This window comes from Cyanistes caeruleus, chromosome Z (assembly GCF_971803275.1).
Source record: "Cyanistes caeruleus chromosome Z, bCyaCae1.hap1.1, whole genome shotgun sequence".
Classification (NCBI taxonomy): domain Eukaryota; kingdom Metazoa; phylum Chordata; class Aves; order Passeriformes; family Paridae; genus Cyanistes; species Cyanistes caeruleus.
In genome coordinates, this window is record NC_141732.1 from 7,047,761 (window position 1) to 7,061,893 (window position 14,133).

General features: G+C 47.7%; 1 protein-coding gene across 2 annotated transcripts; it reads left to right on the forward strand.

Moving 5' to 3' along the window:
• The first annotated feature begins 41 nt into the window (after window positions 1-41).
• Window positions 42-1,662, forward strand: LOC147648058 (uncharacterized). Of its 2 annotated transcripts, none has more exons than XM_086867819.1 (2): window positions 42-245; window positions 446-1,662. In XM_086867819.1, exon 2 carries the CDS (start codon window positions 465-467, stop codon window positions 1,497-1,499), a length of 1,035 nt encoding a protein of 344 aa, XP_086723945.1. In that variant the 5' UTR covers window positions 42-245; window positions 446-464; the 3' UTR covers window positions 1,500-1,662. The 2 variants fall into 2 exon arrangements, with proteins under 2 accessions (XP_086723945.1, XP_086723946.1); XM_086867820.1 differs by having other exon boundaries at window positions 160-245; window positions 396-1,662.
• Window positions 1,663-14,133: the final 12,471 nt, after the last annotated feature.

The window sequence follows — 14,133 nt, forward strand, 5'->3', positions numbered from 1 at the left end:
AGGAATGGATGACGACCTTGTGTTCCTCACTGCTTCTACTCAGTTGGCAGAGCTTGGGCCAGTCTGGCTGCAGCCTGAACTCAATCCAAGCAACATTGTGAGGACTGGAGGATCAAGCCAGGCTTCTCTAGTGCTGGGTGGTGCCTGTTACTGGCCCATCTTGGTGCCAGCCTCAGAGCCATCACTCCTGTTTTCCCTGCCCTGCCTGCTTCAGGCAGCCAAGCACTGCAGATGCAGCACTGAGGGTAAGCTGTGCAGGAAAATGTCCCACCAGGGCGGCTGTGGGGTGCATGACAGGACTCAGAGAGCTGGGAGGGTGGCCTTCCCCAGGAGCCTGGCCATTTCATCCTCCCTGCCCCAGAACAGCTGATGACCATGGCCTCTCCCTCCTGCAGGAGGTGGCAGCAGTGGGGGAAAACAGCCGCTGATCCTTATCTCTCCACAGCGTGCTGAAGAGCACAAAAATGTCCACAGAGACTGACAGCAACTGCCCCATCTGCCAGGACACTTTTAAGGATGTGGCTTCTACTTTGCCCTGTCACCACCAGTTTTGTCTGGGCTGTATCCTGCAGTGGACACAGAGAAATCCAGTGTGCCCACTCTGCAGAGGAGCAATAGTGACTGTGCGATTTTCTGATCATGGAGAAGATGACTATCTGGAGATACCCATCACAGTCCCTGAGGAGCTGCCAGATGGCAGCAGCCAGGCAGAGAGAGCTCCTGGCTCTCTGGATGAGAACAGCTCCCATCCTCCTGTGGTGTCCCCTTCATCTTCTCCACAGGGGACAGTGTCTCCAGCAGAGCAGGAAGGTTCAGGGCTGGAGTTTGCGGGGAGTGTCCTGCCTGAGGTCTGGGCAGAAACTTTCCGTCAACAACAGCATCTTCTGGACTCTGTGCGGCCCTGGCTGCATGAGAGGCTGGCAGGAATATACCAGGGCTGGTGGTGGGTGGTAGATGCCATAGAGAGCAGCATCTTGCATGGCCTTTGCATCCACGGGCCAAATGCTGGGGTTCTGGTTGAGGTGCTGCAGCCTCTCCTCGAGGAACACACAGCACCACTGGTCCATGATGTCATCAGCATCATAATAGGCCAGCACCGTGAGGAGGCCCAGAGGCTTCTGCACACAGAAGATGGGAACAATGGCCCTGAGGCCAGCTCCAGCTCCAGCTCCACCAGTTCCAGCTCCAGCTCCAGCTCCAGCAATTCCAGGATCTCCAGCTCCAGCAACTCTAGGAGTTCCAGCTTCAGCAGCAACAGCTGCAGCTCCAGCTCCAACAGCTGCAGCTCCAGCTTCAGCAGCAACAGCTGCAGCTCCAACAGCTGCAGCTCCAGCTCCAACAGCTGCAGCTCCAGCTTCAGCAGCAACAGCTGCAGCTCCAGCAGTTCCCAGCAAGGGACTCCCGACAGCAGCCCCACAGGCTCCGATGAGGAGGAGGAAGCTGGTGCATCAGAGGCTTCCCCCTGCCCAGTGCATCAGTTGCATCTGCTCCCAGGGTAGGGACTGCTTGTGCACTGGGCCCCCACATGTCTGACAGAAGAAGGAGCCCAGGCCCTAGAACTCTCCCCAGGCCTGCCAGAGGCTGCTCCACCAGTAGCTCTAGCTGGGCTCTTGCAAACCTTTTTCAAGGAGAAGGAAATAAATTGTGATTTCCCTCAGAAAATCTCTGGGTACTGCTGTGGGCGGCACTCAGGCACTGGGGGGCACAGCCATGGGGTCCCAGAGCCATATGGCCATGGCAGCAGCATCTCTTCCCACAGCTTCCTGCTGCAGCTGCACACCCACAGAGCAGCAGAAGCCATAGGCACAGCAGGCATCAGGGGCAGCTGGTCCTGCCACAGGACCATGCCCTCAGCCTGCCTCTATATTTTCTCTTACCTACCCACTTGGCAGAGGGGAGTGATAGAGTGGCTTTGCTGGGTGCCTGGACAGGGTCCATGCAGGGTCAGTCTCTTGCAGCACGGGTGGCTGCAACAAACCTTTTCAGGGCAGAGGGTGGAGAAAATAAATAGGGATGGGTATGATTGTGTGACCACAAAAAAAAAGATCTTTAATAAGCAAAATAACAAACACATAATCCAAACACATATGGGGATGCACACAAGAGTCGAGGGACAGGGTAACACAGTAACTTATATAAACCAAGGTAGGGGCGGCATCTGAGGGAAAGGGACCAAAAAAAGCTGAGGATTAGGAATATGTAAAATAATGCACCAAATCTTAACCAGTGATAACAAAGCAACATTTACATAAAACTAAACAGGGGGCAATGTGGGTGATACTTTACTCTCCACAACTACATGGCCTTCAGTCAAGGTTTTTACCCACCCCAACATAAATCCACCAGATTTTTCACATTTTGTCCTGTATTGACTACCCCAAGGGCTACTGCATAAACAGTTTAATTTGTTTAGGACCCCACTTAAAATTATTCCTCTAAGTCACATCTGACTCTACTCTGCAATATGCATTCTCCAAAAACCCAGGGGGCCTAGGAAACTTCCCTCTTGCTCAGTCAGTGGGGACAGATCTGCTATTTTGTTGACTGAATTCATTGGAATCGCATGATATCCATCTTGATATTTTACTCCCAGAAGATGAATTTCCTGGGAAGCTCCCTTGACCTTACTTTGTTTTATGACAAAACCAGCTTTCAGGAGGATCTGGATTATCTTCTCTCCTTTCCAAAAACTTGCCCTTCTGTGCTGACTCATACAATGATGTTGTGGATGTACTGCAAATGTTCTAGAGCCTCACCCTTTTCCAGTGTCATGATAAATACTGGGGCTGTGTTTCCAGCCCCGGGGCTATACTGGATTCCTGTGCACCTGCAAACTGCACCTGCACTCACCTGATGAAGTAATGGAGAAACATGTACCAGTTATGTCTATGGTGCTGTGGACTCCAGTTTACACTGAACTTTGTGCACGCCCAGCATGGCAGCACTCGGTGATGGTGTGTTGTGGTTTTAAAGCACAAGCTAAAAAAAAAAAGACTAAAAAACTTACTTATTTCTTGCTGTGAGATATGGATTAGGGGATGGGCAAAACACACTTAAAAGGAATAAAGAAAATTTATTAACAAAACTACAAGAATAAGAAACCAGAATAAAAAAAACTTCTTCCCCACCACTCAACTTTTTTTTGTCCAACTGACAACTTAGAGACAAAACTTGGTGGTTAAAGCAGTCACAACTACATAGTACATAGTATCCTTTTCATCAGTCTTCGTAGAGAAAAAGAAGTTCTCTTCTGTCATTCTATGGAGAGTTCTTGACAAGAAAACATGACTTTCTTTTCTCATGACTTTCTATTCTTCTGATGCCAGCCATACGGAAACTCTGCCATCAGGTTCTTCTCCCAATTGACACCACTCAGAGGTGTGTTCATGGGCCATGAACTCAAGGGATGTCATTTTAAGGATGAGTCATTCAAAGGCAAAGGTTCTCTTCATCTGTCTCTGTGAGCCTCTCTGGAAACAGAAGTTTTCTCTTTTTCCTCTTGGGGGCCACAAGTCTTCGGCAACTCTCACTTCTCTTTCTCTGTTCCAGCATTTCATGAGATCACAACTACTTCACCATCTGCTCAGCTTCATCAATGGATTACTTTTGCTCAGATCTATGCTTTGAAATACTTCATACCCCTTTGAAATACTCTTTCATGAATTAAAGGAGTTTTTTTCACTACATTATTGTCCATCTCCATAACCTTAACAAAAGAATATTTCTGCTTATTAGTGCATCTCCTCATTCTCTTCCCATCTGAGGCTTGATCCTTTCTTTTACTGACTTGGATGGTTTATGTTGTCTCTTTACATGTGAATCACTCTCACTTTCCTCTCTCTGGAAAAGGATTAAATCTGCAGGTCCCATCTGGGTAATAAAAGGGTTAAAATCTGGCTCAAGCCTTGTGGGTGGCTACCTGATCTCTGTTGGGCAGAGGCTGCGGCTGTTTGTGATGGAGAATTTTCAGTGGCTGCTCTGGGGGAGTGTGGTCAGCATCTCAGCATGCTGCAGGCTGATGACTTTCCCTCCCCTTCCTCAGCAGTCTCTGGTGAAACTCAGCAGTGGCAGAAACTGCAGCTGAGCCAGGATCCGGCCTGGCCCGGCAGCCCCCCTGTACAAGGCTCAGCGAGCCCTGCAAGGGGTTCAGCCCCTCTGAGAAGGGGCTCCTGTCTTCACAGTCTCCATCCCCCCCTGGGAACCGCACAACTCCGGCCAGCCCCGCTCCCCCCGCGGCCTTGTCCCGCCTGGGGGGGAGGAGGCTGAACCAGAGCCCTGTTACCTTTCACAGCCGGAAACAAAGAGAACAGAAATTCTCAGGCTTAGGTTTTAAAGGGTGGTGTTCACAGGTTGATCTCACTTTTCAATGATCAAAACTACTGTCAATTCTCAGAAATGGCCAGCTATCGGCCAGGAGAAAAATACTCCCATCAGCCTCCAGCAGCCTTAACTTCTGTGGGTGTTTTCTACTTTTTTTCTTAAATGCCAATCCGTCACATGGTGTGACTTCATTCAGGCCATGATACTCCACTGTCAGTCTCCACTCTCCCTTAGACTTATTCACAGGCCATATGGGACTGCAAAGGCTCGCAAGTCTTGCTGACCACTCCTGGGTTCTCCAGTTCACAAACCATCTCATGGATGGGGGTCACACAGTCCCAGCTGAGGTAGTACTTTTGACAATGCACTCTTGTGGTAGCCATTGGTACCTGTTGTTCTTTGACCCTCAGCAGCCCCACAGCAGAAGGGTCCCCTGAGGCACCAGGGACCAGCTCTCTAATTTCCTCTGTCTCCACAGCAGCTATCCCAAAAGCCCAACGATGCCCTTCTGGGTCCTTGAAACATCGTCTCCTGAAGTACTCTATGCCGAGGATACACAGGGCCTCTGCGCCAGTGGCGTTTTATCATTTGTGGCTGTTTGAGCTGAAGGCTCTCTTCAGCTTGCAGTGCAGGCAAGCATCCCAATCTTTTGGGATTCCCTGTCACCCCAGGAACAGAGATGGATTCTGCCCCTAGACAGCTCTGTGGCATCAGGGTACATTTTGCACTGCTGTTGACCAAAGCCACCTGCTCTTGTGGGTCCAAAGTGCCAGGCCATCAATCCACACAGTCCAAGAGAGCTGAATGTCCCTTTCCTCCACTCAGGTGGACACAGAACCCCTCTAGTCCTGGTCATAGTACTGTTATAAATTCAACGGCAGATTAAAGATTAAAAAGATAAATTTATTATAAATTAATAAAACAACAAAACAGCGAGGAAAAACCACAATAAATGGACAGCGCAGCGCTGGGTGGACAGGGTCTATACGCAAGGTATAGGTGTTCCCAAATCCACGTCTGAGGGTTCTTTGGCCTGGGTTTTTATAGGGATTTTATGTCCCCAGGCTAGAATTCCAACCAGTTTCCATTCACCAAGTGTCCCTGATTGTCGGGTGAATGGATTTCCTGGCCTAGAACATTGAGTCAGTAAGTGTCCGGGCAGAGTCTCCTCAAATGCAAAGTGAGTCTGTATGTATTTTAACATATTTCATCACAGCAGAGTCGAGGGATCCGGGCTAGTGCTGATGGATATCTCGGAGGAGTAGTCTCTTCTTTGTCCTTCTTGATTGAGTTTCTTTAGCATAGGTTTGGCGGGTGTGGTGTTCAATTCTGGCAACGACCATTTTCCTGAGGCTCGTCCCTTTTGTCTTGCTTGATGGTCTCCGGGCCGAAATCGGCCGGGCGTTGCCTTTGTCCGGAGGTAGACTTTCAGGCTAGTTCTTTTGTTTCTATGATGGTCTTTGTCCTGTCCTTTCCTCCGAGTTGATGAGCCTGCTGAGGTTTGTTATCTGGGGGGGGTTCTTTTGCAATCCGTGACTTTGGAAAAGGAATTCTACCTCGACCTGGAGGAGAATTCCTTATTCCATATTTTCATTAGTTATAATTACACATACTTTATTTAAACCTTTTCTTCCGAATTTTTATTCACCCAATTCTTTATTACAGTACTCATTGCTTCACTTCTAATGAATACGAACTGGAAGTGCCTACAAGAAGATCTTCTATTCGGAGAACTTGCCCACTGGAAACCAGAGCAGATTTATCCCTGCAGAATTTCCTGTGCTGGTGTCAGAGACTGGAAAGATCGATGTCTTGAGAGCTTCTGGGACACGCGTGTGGAGGGGAAAAGGTCAGGCCTTCCCCGGGCAAGGCAGTGAACTACCTCACATTTGCCAAAGGGCCTGTATCCCAGCCTGGCTGAGCTGCCAAGTACTGACACACTAGAGGAAATGCTCCGCTCTCCACCCCTGGAGCCCCTGACCCAGCTTCTGTGTGGCCAAATGACCAGAAGTCCCACCTGGGGGGTAGGCCCATGGAGGCTGAAGGATGTTTAAGGCTCAGCATGAGGCCACATGTCCTGGTACTACTTTCATCTTGAAGTATCTATCTGAACACCACTGGAACTCAGGAGTTTGTATCTTTATGCGTGCTTTTATGTATCTTTTCTCTCTTTTTCTTCTTCTAATTCCTCTTCTTGGAGTAACATCATTTTGAGTAGTTTAACATCAAACAAATTTGAAGTTTGTGAAGTGGAATGGGTCAAGTCAATGCTCTGAGAAGTGTTTTATGTTGATTGGATGCTGTACCAAACCTTTTGCCAAAGCTCACTGATTTTCTAAAGTTTTCCAGTAAAGTTGTTTGGACCCCTCAAGAATCTATTTTTGTTTTTTCTCCCATGCATTTAACCCAGAGTACAAGAACCATTTTAACATAATCCCTTTCAAAATGCCCTTTTAGCAAGTAGCTTGGGACTTTACAGATGGTTGTTCTTCCTCTCAACCCTCACAAAATACCTTTCTTTGCTTTTTCTGTGGAATTCCAGCCTTCAGCCCTCGTTTGGTTACCCTTTTGCTAAGGACAGATTCAGCATTATAGTCCAGCCCTGATGGGAAGATGAATATATACCTTTGAATCAGCTCCAGCCAAGCTCCACAAGTCAAACAGGCAGATACATTTCACCAAAAAAGAACATCTCAAAAAGCAAAGGACAGTTCTCTTTTCTTCATCTAGACTAGGATATACATCAGACATGAATGTTAGTTTCTTAAGATGAACTCAGTAACACGACATGAACTTGAAATCAACACTGTCACCATCAACAAAATAAAACTGCATCCGGGAAGGAAAATTTAATTGGTTTAGAAGCACATACTGCAAAGGCAGAACAACATCATACATTAACATTTCACACATACATTTAAGTATGGGACTTAGAGCAGCAAACAGTGCAGCTCTTTGTGTCAGAGACTGCCCTTAAGCATTTTCATACCACCATTCACAGCAATTCAATCCTGATAGCAGTGGCTCAGCTTTACTACAGCCTGCAACATAAAGACAAGATCACTGAAACGTTGAGACTCAAATAAAACAGTAAGAAAAGCAACCCAAATTGAAAACAGTAAAAATTAGAAGCAAGAAATAAATAGAGATCCTTGATGCACCAACTTCAGGACACAGAAAATCTTTTTAGTAATGGATTGCCTACACCTACAATACGTCTTTCTTAATGCTATATTAACTGGATATTTATACACAAAAGTGACTGACTACATCACTAAATCCATTTTTATGCTACTACAAGAAAAACTCCAGCTTCCATTATTTCATGGAATCTTCTCTATTTTAAAGCAGCACAATGACAGTCTCCTATTCAAAACTCTATGCTAGCTATTCATAAACCATTGGGAAAGAAAAGTCTCAAAACAAAACTAAACTAAACTGCAAAGCATAGATTTAATTTATCCAATATATTTATTTTGGAAAGCCACTGCTGTTTGGGAACAAAAGATGCTCACCCTCTCAGTATTATTTTTTTATAGCACGCTACTCAAAATGATTCCTATTCAGCAACTGCTCTGATTTGCTCCAATGCTGAGCTAAGAGTCACCTCAGACACTGACTCAGTGAGGTAGGGATTGGCTTTATTCGGCGCCGGGTACATGGGGGTCGCTCCTCCTAACACACACACTCAGCACTTTACACAGCACAGTTTATCGTTCAATTTCATGCATATTCATTACATTCCTTGGGATAGGACTGGTTATACAAGTTACTTCTTGAAAGTCATTCATATCACTAGCATAGCTGACTCGCCCATGCAGTGTCCTGTGGTGATTGCTCTGAGGAAGTCTGCGAGTCTTCCACAGGGGTCATTCCGATGAAGGCTGGCAGTCTCCCTCACTTTGCACTTTTCACTTTTCTTTCTGAAGCATGAACAGTCCTTCATCAGCAGTTTCTGTGCCAGTTTCAACAGGTTCTGCTCCTCTTCTCTTCTTAAGGTGCATTCTGTTTATGTTGACAAGGCTAAGGTGCATCCTGCTTCTTTGGCTTGTTACTAGTATTTGCTGACTCTTAATAGTTAATTCATGCTTACATGAGTAAACTATTGATCAACTCCTTTCAACTCCAGCAGCAAATAAACCCACAAGTCCATCAGAGACTAATCAAAATACAATAGAACCACCACTGAAAATGTAGCTTTGTTTCCTAGGAACTCCATAGATAAATAGATCCAAGGTTTCTTCACTTAAAAGCCTGGGTAAATCCAGGATCATACTCATTGTTATAAATGAAATTGAAATTTAGTCAACTAGGTCTGTTGAATTAACAGCAATTTTATAACGAAAAAAAAAAAATATAGATACACTATATATATATATAGACACATATATGAATATAGCTTGCCAGTACTTAAGTATGATTAAAACATAAGCAAAACTGACCGGGGTATGGAGAGGGCTTCCCGCCCTACCTCACGTACAAAACAGAGCAATTCAAACTAAACTTATATACTGTATGCTTATACATATCCCTTATTGTTTCCTGCAAATCTCATCCTATTTCCGATTCTCTAATTTTCCGTCACTATTCTTCACGGCGCATGCCTCACTTGTTGCTAGGGGGTCTTCAGTCTTCTTTTGGGGGGCTTTTGGATGAAGGCTTACACTCATCCTCATTGTTCTCTGGATGGCCTTACAGGTTGCGTGTGCACAGTTAGCGGTGTGTTATGGAAGTAAGCATTATGTTCCACTAATTAGTCTTACATTTCATAATTTCAGGCTTCATGCCTAAAGGCGTTCCAACCTTGTCCATCTCAAGGTCAATTTTGTCTTGGAACATTACTTAGCTCAAAACTACATCCTGTACCTTAATTTTAACATGTAACACCTGTAAAGGGATACATCGGCCTTGTAACACTAATTTCCTTGATTGCTACTAATAATAACTTTCTAAATAGTAACAATTTAGTTAGCATGAATCATTTCTATTTATTACACTCATTATATCCAAGAATTTACTGCCAGGGTGTCACGATCCCCAAGGTGGGATTCCTGATGTGGTTCTCTGATTTGATCTTAGAGTACAAAAGATTATCAGGAAACCAGGGACTTAAACAGTGAAACACACTTTATTGAGTGCTCATCAGCACTAATATGTGATAGAGGGGAAAGAGGAGAAAGCAAAGCAGAAGGAAAAGAGAGTAAGGGGATTATAGCTACCAACGTCGAGGTCCACTCAGCCATCCATCAACGCAGGGTCTTCTGTCCATTGGGGAGATCTCAAAGGAAGGTAAGTTTGGGGTGTAATTTTATAGATATTACAAAGCAAGGGGCATAGGGCCAAAACCAGAGGAGATTGATGATCATTGTGATGAATTCCATTGTGCAGGGGTAGGGGTAGGGTAGAGAGCAAACCACGTCTTGCAAGCCTTTGTTCACCAGCAGGAACGAGGGCAGTGTACCTTGCAACCACCTGCAAACAATCACTTAGCAAACATCCATCTCAGCTAGGCCCAAACCCCTAAACCAAGTGCCTTGTGACATTCAGGGTCTCAGTCTCTGTCCTTGAGACAGTTGTGAGACAGATGAGAGAATCTTCATTTCTTACACAGGGTGAACACATGAAGCTCCAGCACCCAGGGACACAGAGGCAGAGACAGACACGGACACGGACACAGACACAGACACGGACACGGACACGGACACGGACACGGACACAGACACAGACACGGACACAGACACACACCGTTGGATGCACACGCATCCCTTGCACTCACGCTTGGAACCATTTTCCAGCTGAGCTGAGGACAAGAAGTGACCATAATATCCCGGGCCCTCCAGCTTCACTGCAAGGCATCCGACAGCCTTGAAGGTCCAAAGTGAGCACTGGTCGGAGCTCTTTTTGCCCGGAGTGAGCCTGGAGGAGCTCCAACAGCCCGCAGCCCCTGGCCAGGCACAGCCCGTGGCTCAGCCGGGGCCGCTCCGCCTGCGCGGGGCCGCTGCCGGGGCGGTGTCGCGGCTCCTCCCGCGGCTCGGAGCTGACGCGGCCCCGGCGGCCCCGGCCCGGCCCCGCTGCGCTCCGAGCACGGCACCACCGCAGCCAGGGGGTCCAGGAACGGGCGGCATCCCGGGAGAGGGGAGAGAGACCTTGGCAGAGGGAGAAGTGACCAGCAGAGGGGAAAGATGCTGGCAGAGGGGAGGAATCCTGGAAGAGGAAAGAGTGGGAGATCCCGAGAGAAGGAGAAGCTCTCGGGATAGAGGGGGAGACCCAGGGAGACGGGGTAGAGCTCGACAGAAGAGAGACTCTGGCAGGGGGAAGAGCCCGAGAGCAGAGCGAGAGCACGGGAGAGAGGGAGAGTCCGAGAGAGAGGATCCCGGGAACGGGGGGAGAGCCCTGAGAGAAGGGGAAGAGTCCAGGGCAGAGGGAGGAGAGCCGGGGTGAGAGGGCATCCTTGGGAGAGGGAAGACGGCCGTGGAGGGAGGGGAGAACCGCCTTGGCAAGCGGGGAATCCCCGGATCGGGGAGTCTCGCAGCTGGGCTGAGAATGGGCGCGGGTCAGCGCGTTTTGGGAGAGCGCTGCTGCGGGGATGGGTCCGGAGCCGGAGGCACGTGGAAAGCAGCTGCTCGCAGCCCCGGCGGCGGTGAGAGCACGGCCTGTCCGGAGAGGCAGCGCGATGGGCACCGCTCAGGCTCCCAGCGAAGCAATGGCACCGCTCGGGTTCGCCGCCGCATCCGCGACAGCTCGGAGCATCGGAGCCTCCTTGGAGCCAAGGCTGACCTGCGCCAGGTGCATTGGAGCATCACCTCTGTCTTGAGAATCCACAACGAGCACTGCTGGGCAGGGACTGCAGATCCCCATTGGAGGCAGGGAAAAAAGAGCTTGGGGTGGCCCAAGACTCTGGAGGTTTCACTGAGGGAAAAGCCTACTCCCCAGGGATTCCCCACTCCTGGTGTTTGCCTGCGCCGGAGTGCAAAGACCACCGTAGAGCCAGCCGGAGCTCCGGTGCAGCGTCACCCTGTCCCTCTCTTTGAGGTTTCTGCCGTGCAAACAGGGACAGCTGAGTGGGACTTGTCCCTGCCCCATCCTCAGCCTGGCACGGTCAAGCAGACAGCAACTGCCCCAGGGTTACTGCCAGGTTGTGTGGCAGAGAGGGAACTGCAGGACCCAGTGCCACTCAGCTGTCCCTGCTGGGAAGGAAGGTGCCATCCAGTACTGGAGGAGCAGGGCATGGAAAGGTAGACACTGCTCGGTCTGCCTGTGGAAATTAGCACAGTGCCTGTCTTTCAAAGAGAGGGGCCTATGTGAGGCTTTGGAGTTTCCTGAAAGGTAGAAACCCCAGGGACAGAAAACACCATTTCTAGAGCACTGGCGGGGAAAACGTCCCATCAAGTTTAGACACCAGAATTCACGGATGAGTGGGACTCTGGGCCAGGTTTGCCTGTGATGGCAAGGTACTGCACATGAAGATGGAGGTGCAGATGGTCTCATCTGCCCCCTTTCTGGGTCTTTCCAGAAAGCAAAGGAATCCTGAGTGAGCCTTTGATGCGCAGAGCTTGGTTTAATGTTTTTTGTTGTTTTTTTTTCCTGTGGACATGTTGTGGTTTTAAACCAATAACTAAGAAAATTACTTATTTCTTGCTGTGAGTTATGGATTAGAACAAGAGCAAAACAGGCAAACAACTTAAAAGGGAAAAAAAAGAAAGTTTATTGACAAACTACAATAATAAGAACACCAGAATAAACTTGCAGAAAAACCTTTTCATCCCCATCTACCCACTATTCCCTTGTTCACATGACAACAGAGACAAAAACTTTGGAACTTTGATGGTTAAAACAGTCCCAATTCTTGCTACAGTATTTTCACCAGTCTTTGTAGGGAAACAGAAGTTTCTTCCTGTTAATTTATGGAGTTTCTCACAAGAAAACTATTTTACTATTTTTGTTATAGTTTTCCATTGCCCTAATGTTAGCTGCCCAGAGCTGCTGTTATCAGAGCCCACTCCTCCCATTTTCATGTCACTCTGAAGTGTGTATGGGCCATGAGTCTAGGGATGGCATTTTTAAGGATAAGTTATTCAAAGGCAAAAAAGTCTTCTTCATCTGTTTCTGTGAGCTTCACTAGAAAACAGTTTTCTCATTGCCTCTCAAGGCTTCAAATCTCCCAGCACTTCACTATACCATAATTACTCTACTTTTTACTCAAATTTACACTTGAACACTTTATTCCTCCCTACATACTGTATCATGAATTAAAGGAGTTCTTTTCAGGACTTCATTGTCCATCTCCATAGTTTTAACAGAAAGATATTTCAGCTTAATTAAAGCATCTTCTTAATTCTCTACCTCTTCTGAAGCTTCTTTTCTTTCCTGTCACTGGTAGTTTATGAAGTCTCTTTTCATGTTGATCATTCTCTATCTCTCTCTCTGGATAAAAAGATTAATCCATAAGTCTCATCTGGGTAATGAAAGAGTTAAAATCTTGCCCAGGCTTTTGTAGATGGTTTGGTGATCTCTGCCAAACAGGAGCTAGAGCCGTCTGCGATGGAAAGTTCTTCATAGCTGCTCTGGAGAGTGTAGTCGCTGCTCCAGCCTGTTGCAAGTCCAGAGCCTCTCTCTTTCTTCACTCGGCAGTTTCTAGTGAATTTAGTTACAGCAAAACCTGCAGCCGAGCCAGAGATCGGCTCGGCCCGGGCCCGGGGAAAACCTTCCGCAGGTCCCCCCCATCTCCCAGACGAGAGCCGCTGGGCCCGGCCCAGTCCCCGCCCGGCCGCATGGCCTGGGCAGGGAACGGGAGGCCTGGAGCTCCGCCACCCATCCAGGAAACAAAGAGAGCCAAGAGAGCTCTGCTTTTACACTTTAAGGTAGGGTTCACAAGTTGATCCCACTTTTCAATGGCCTAAACTGCTGTCAGTTCTCAGCAATGACCGATAATTGGTCAGGAGAAAAGACTCCAGGCAGTTCCCAGCAACTCCAACTCCCTTAAAGGTAAAGTAACTCCTTGAGAGGACAGCATCCATTAGTAACATCAGCCAAGCCAGCATCCACCCTGTCACCACTCATCATTTCACTGAAGAAAAAGATGAGAAAAATATGACAGAAGACATTATTTTCATAACTAGTGTACAGTAGGACTGTAGTGTAGGACTGCCGAGCAGTTTTATAGAGTAATATTGCCAAGTAGTAGGATTCTAGTGTAGGACTGCTGAGCAGTTTAGTAGAGTTTAGTAGTAGTAGGATTATAGAGTAGGATTGTAAATAAATAAAGTTTTCTGAAACATTAACTCAGTTGGAAAATTCCCCTCCTTTTGACTCTTTCAGAAAACTCAAAGAAAACCATATTGTTTAATGGGTGGGTGTTGCATTCTGTTTGTTGATTTTGTTTGTTTAACTTGTTGGTAGGGTCTTGTTATTCCCCCATGGTTATGTAATGGTTTTACCCCCCTTGTCAATTTTCTAAAACCCTCCCCTTATTCTTAGACCTTCCCTGTCCATCACCCCCAGCCTGCCCCTAACCCATGTCCATCATTGTAAACCCTACCCTTTGTTCCGGCACCTTCCATGCCCTTCACCCCTGGCTCAGTTTGTGGTTGGTTCTCTAACTGCTGTTCCGCCTATGTCCCACCCCTATTAGTCCCCAGTATTGTAAACCCCTCCCTTAACTCCTCCCGCATTGTACCCTGATTGGTCCCTGGTTTGTACCCTCCCCCGCTTAAATCCCGAAGCACGGAGGTGCTCGGGGCTCAGCTGCTCTCATCCTTCACCGTCCCAGTCCTTTCCCAGCCACCGCTCCCTTTTCCTCAATAAACCTGGTTC

Coding starts and splice junctions, on each gene's coding strand:
- LOC147648058 (XM_086867819.1), top strand. CDS start 465: ATGTCCACAGAGACTGACAGCAACTGCCCCATCTGCCAGGACACTTTT.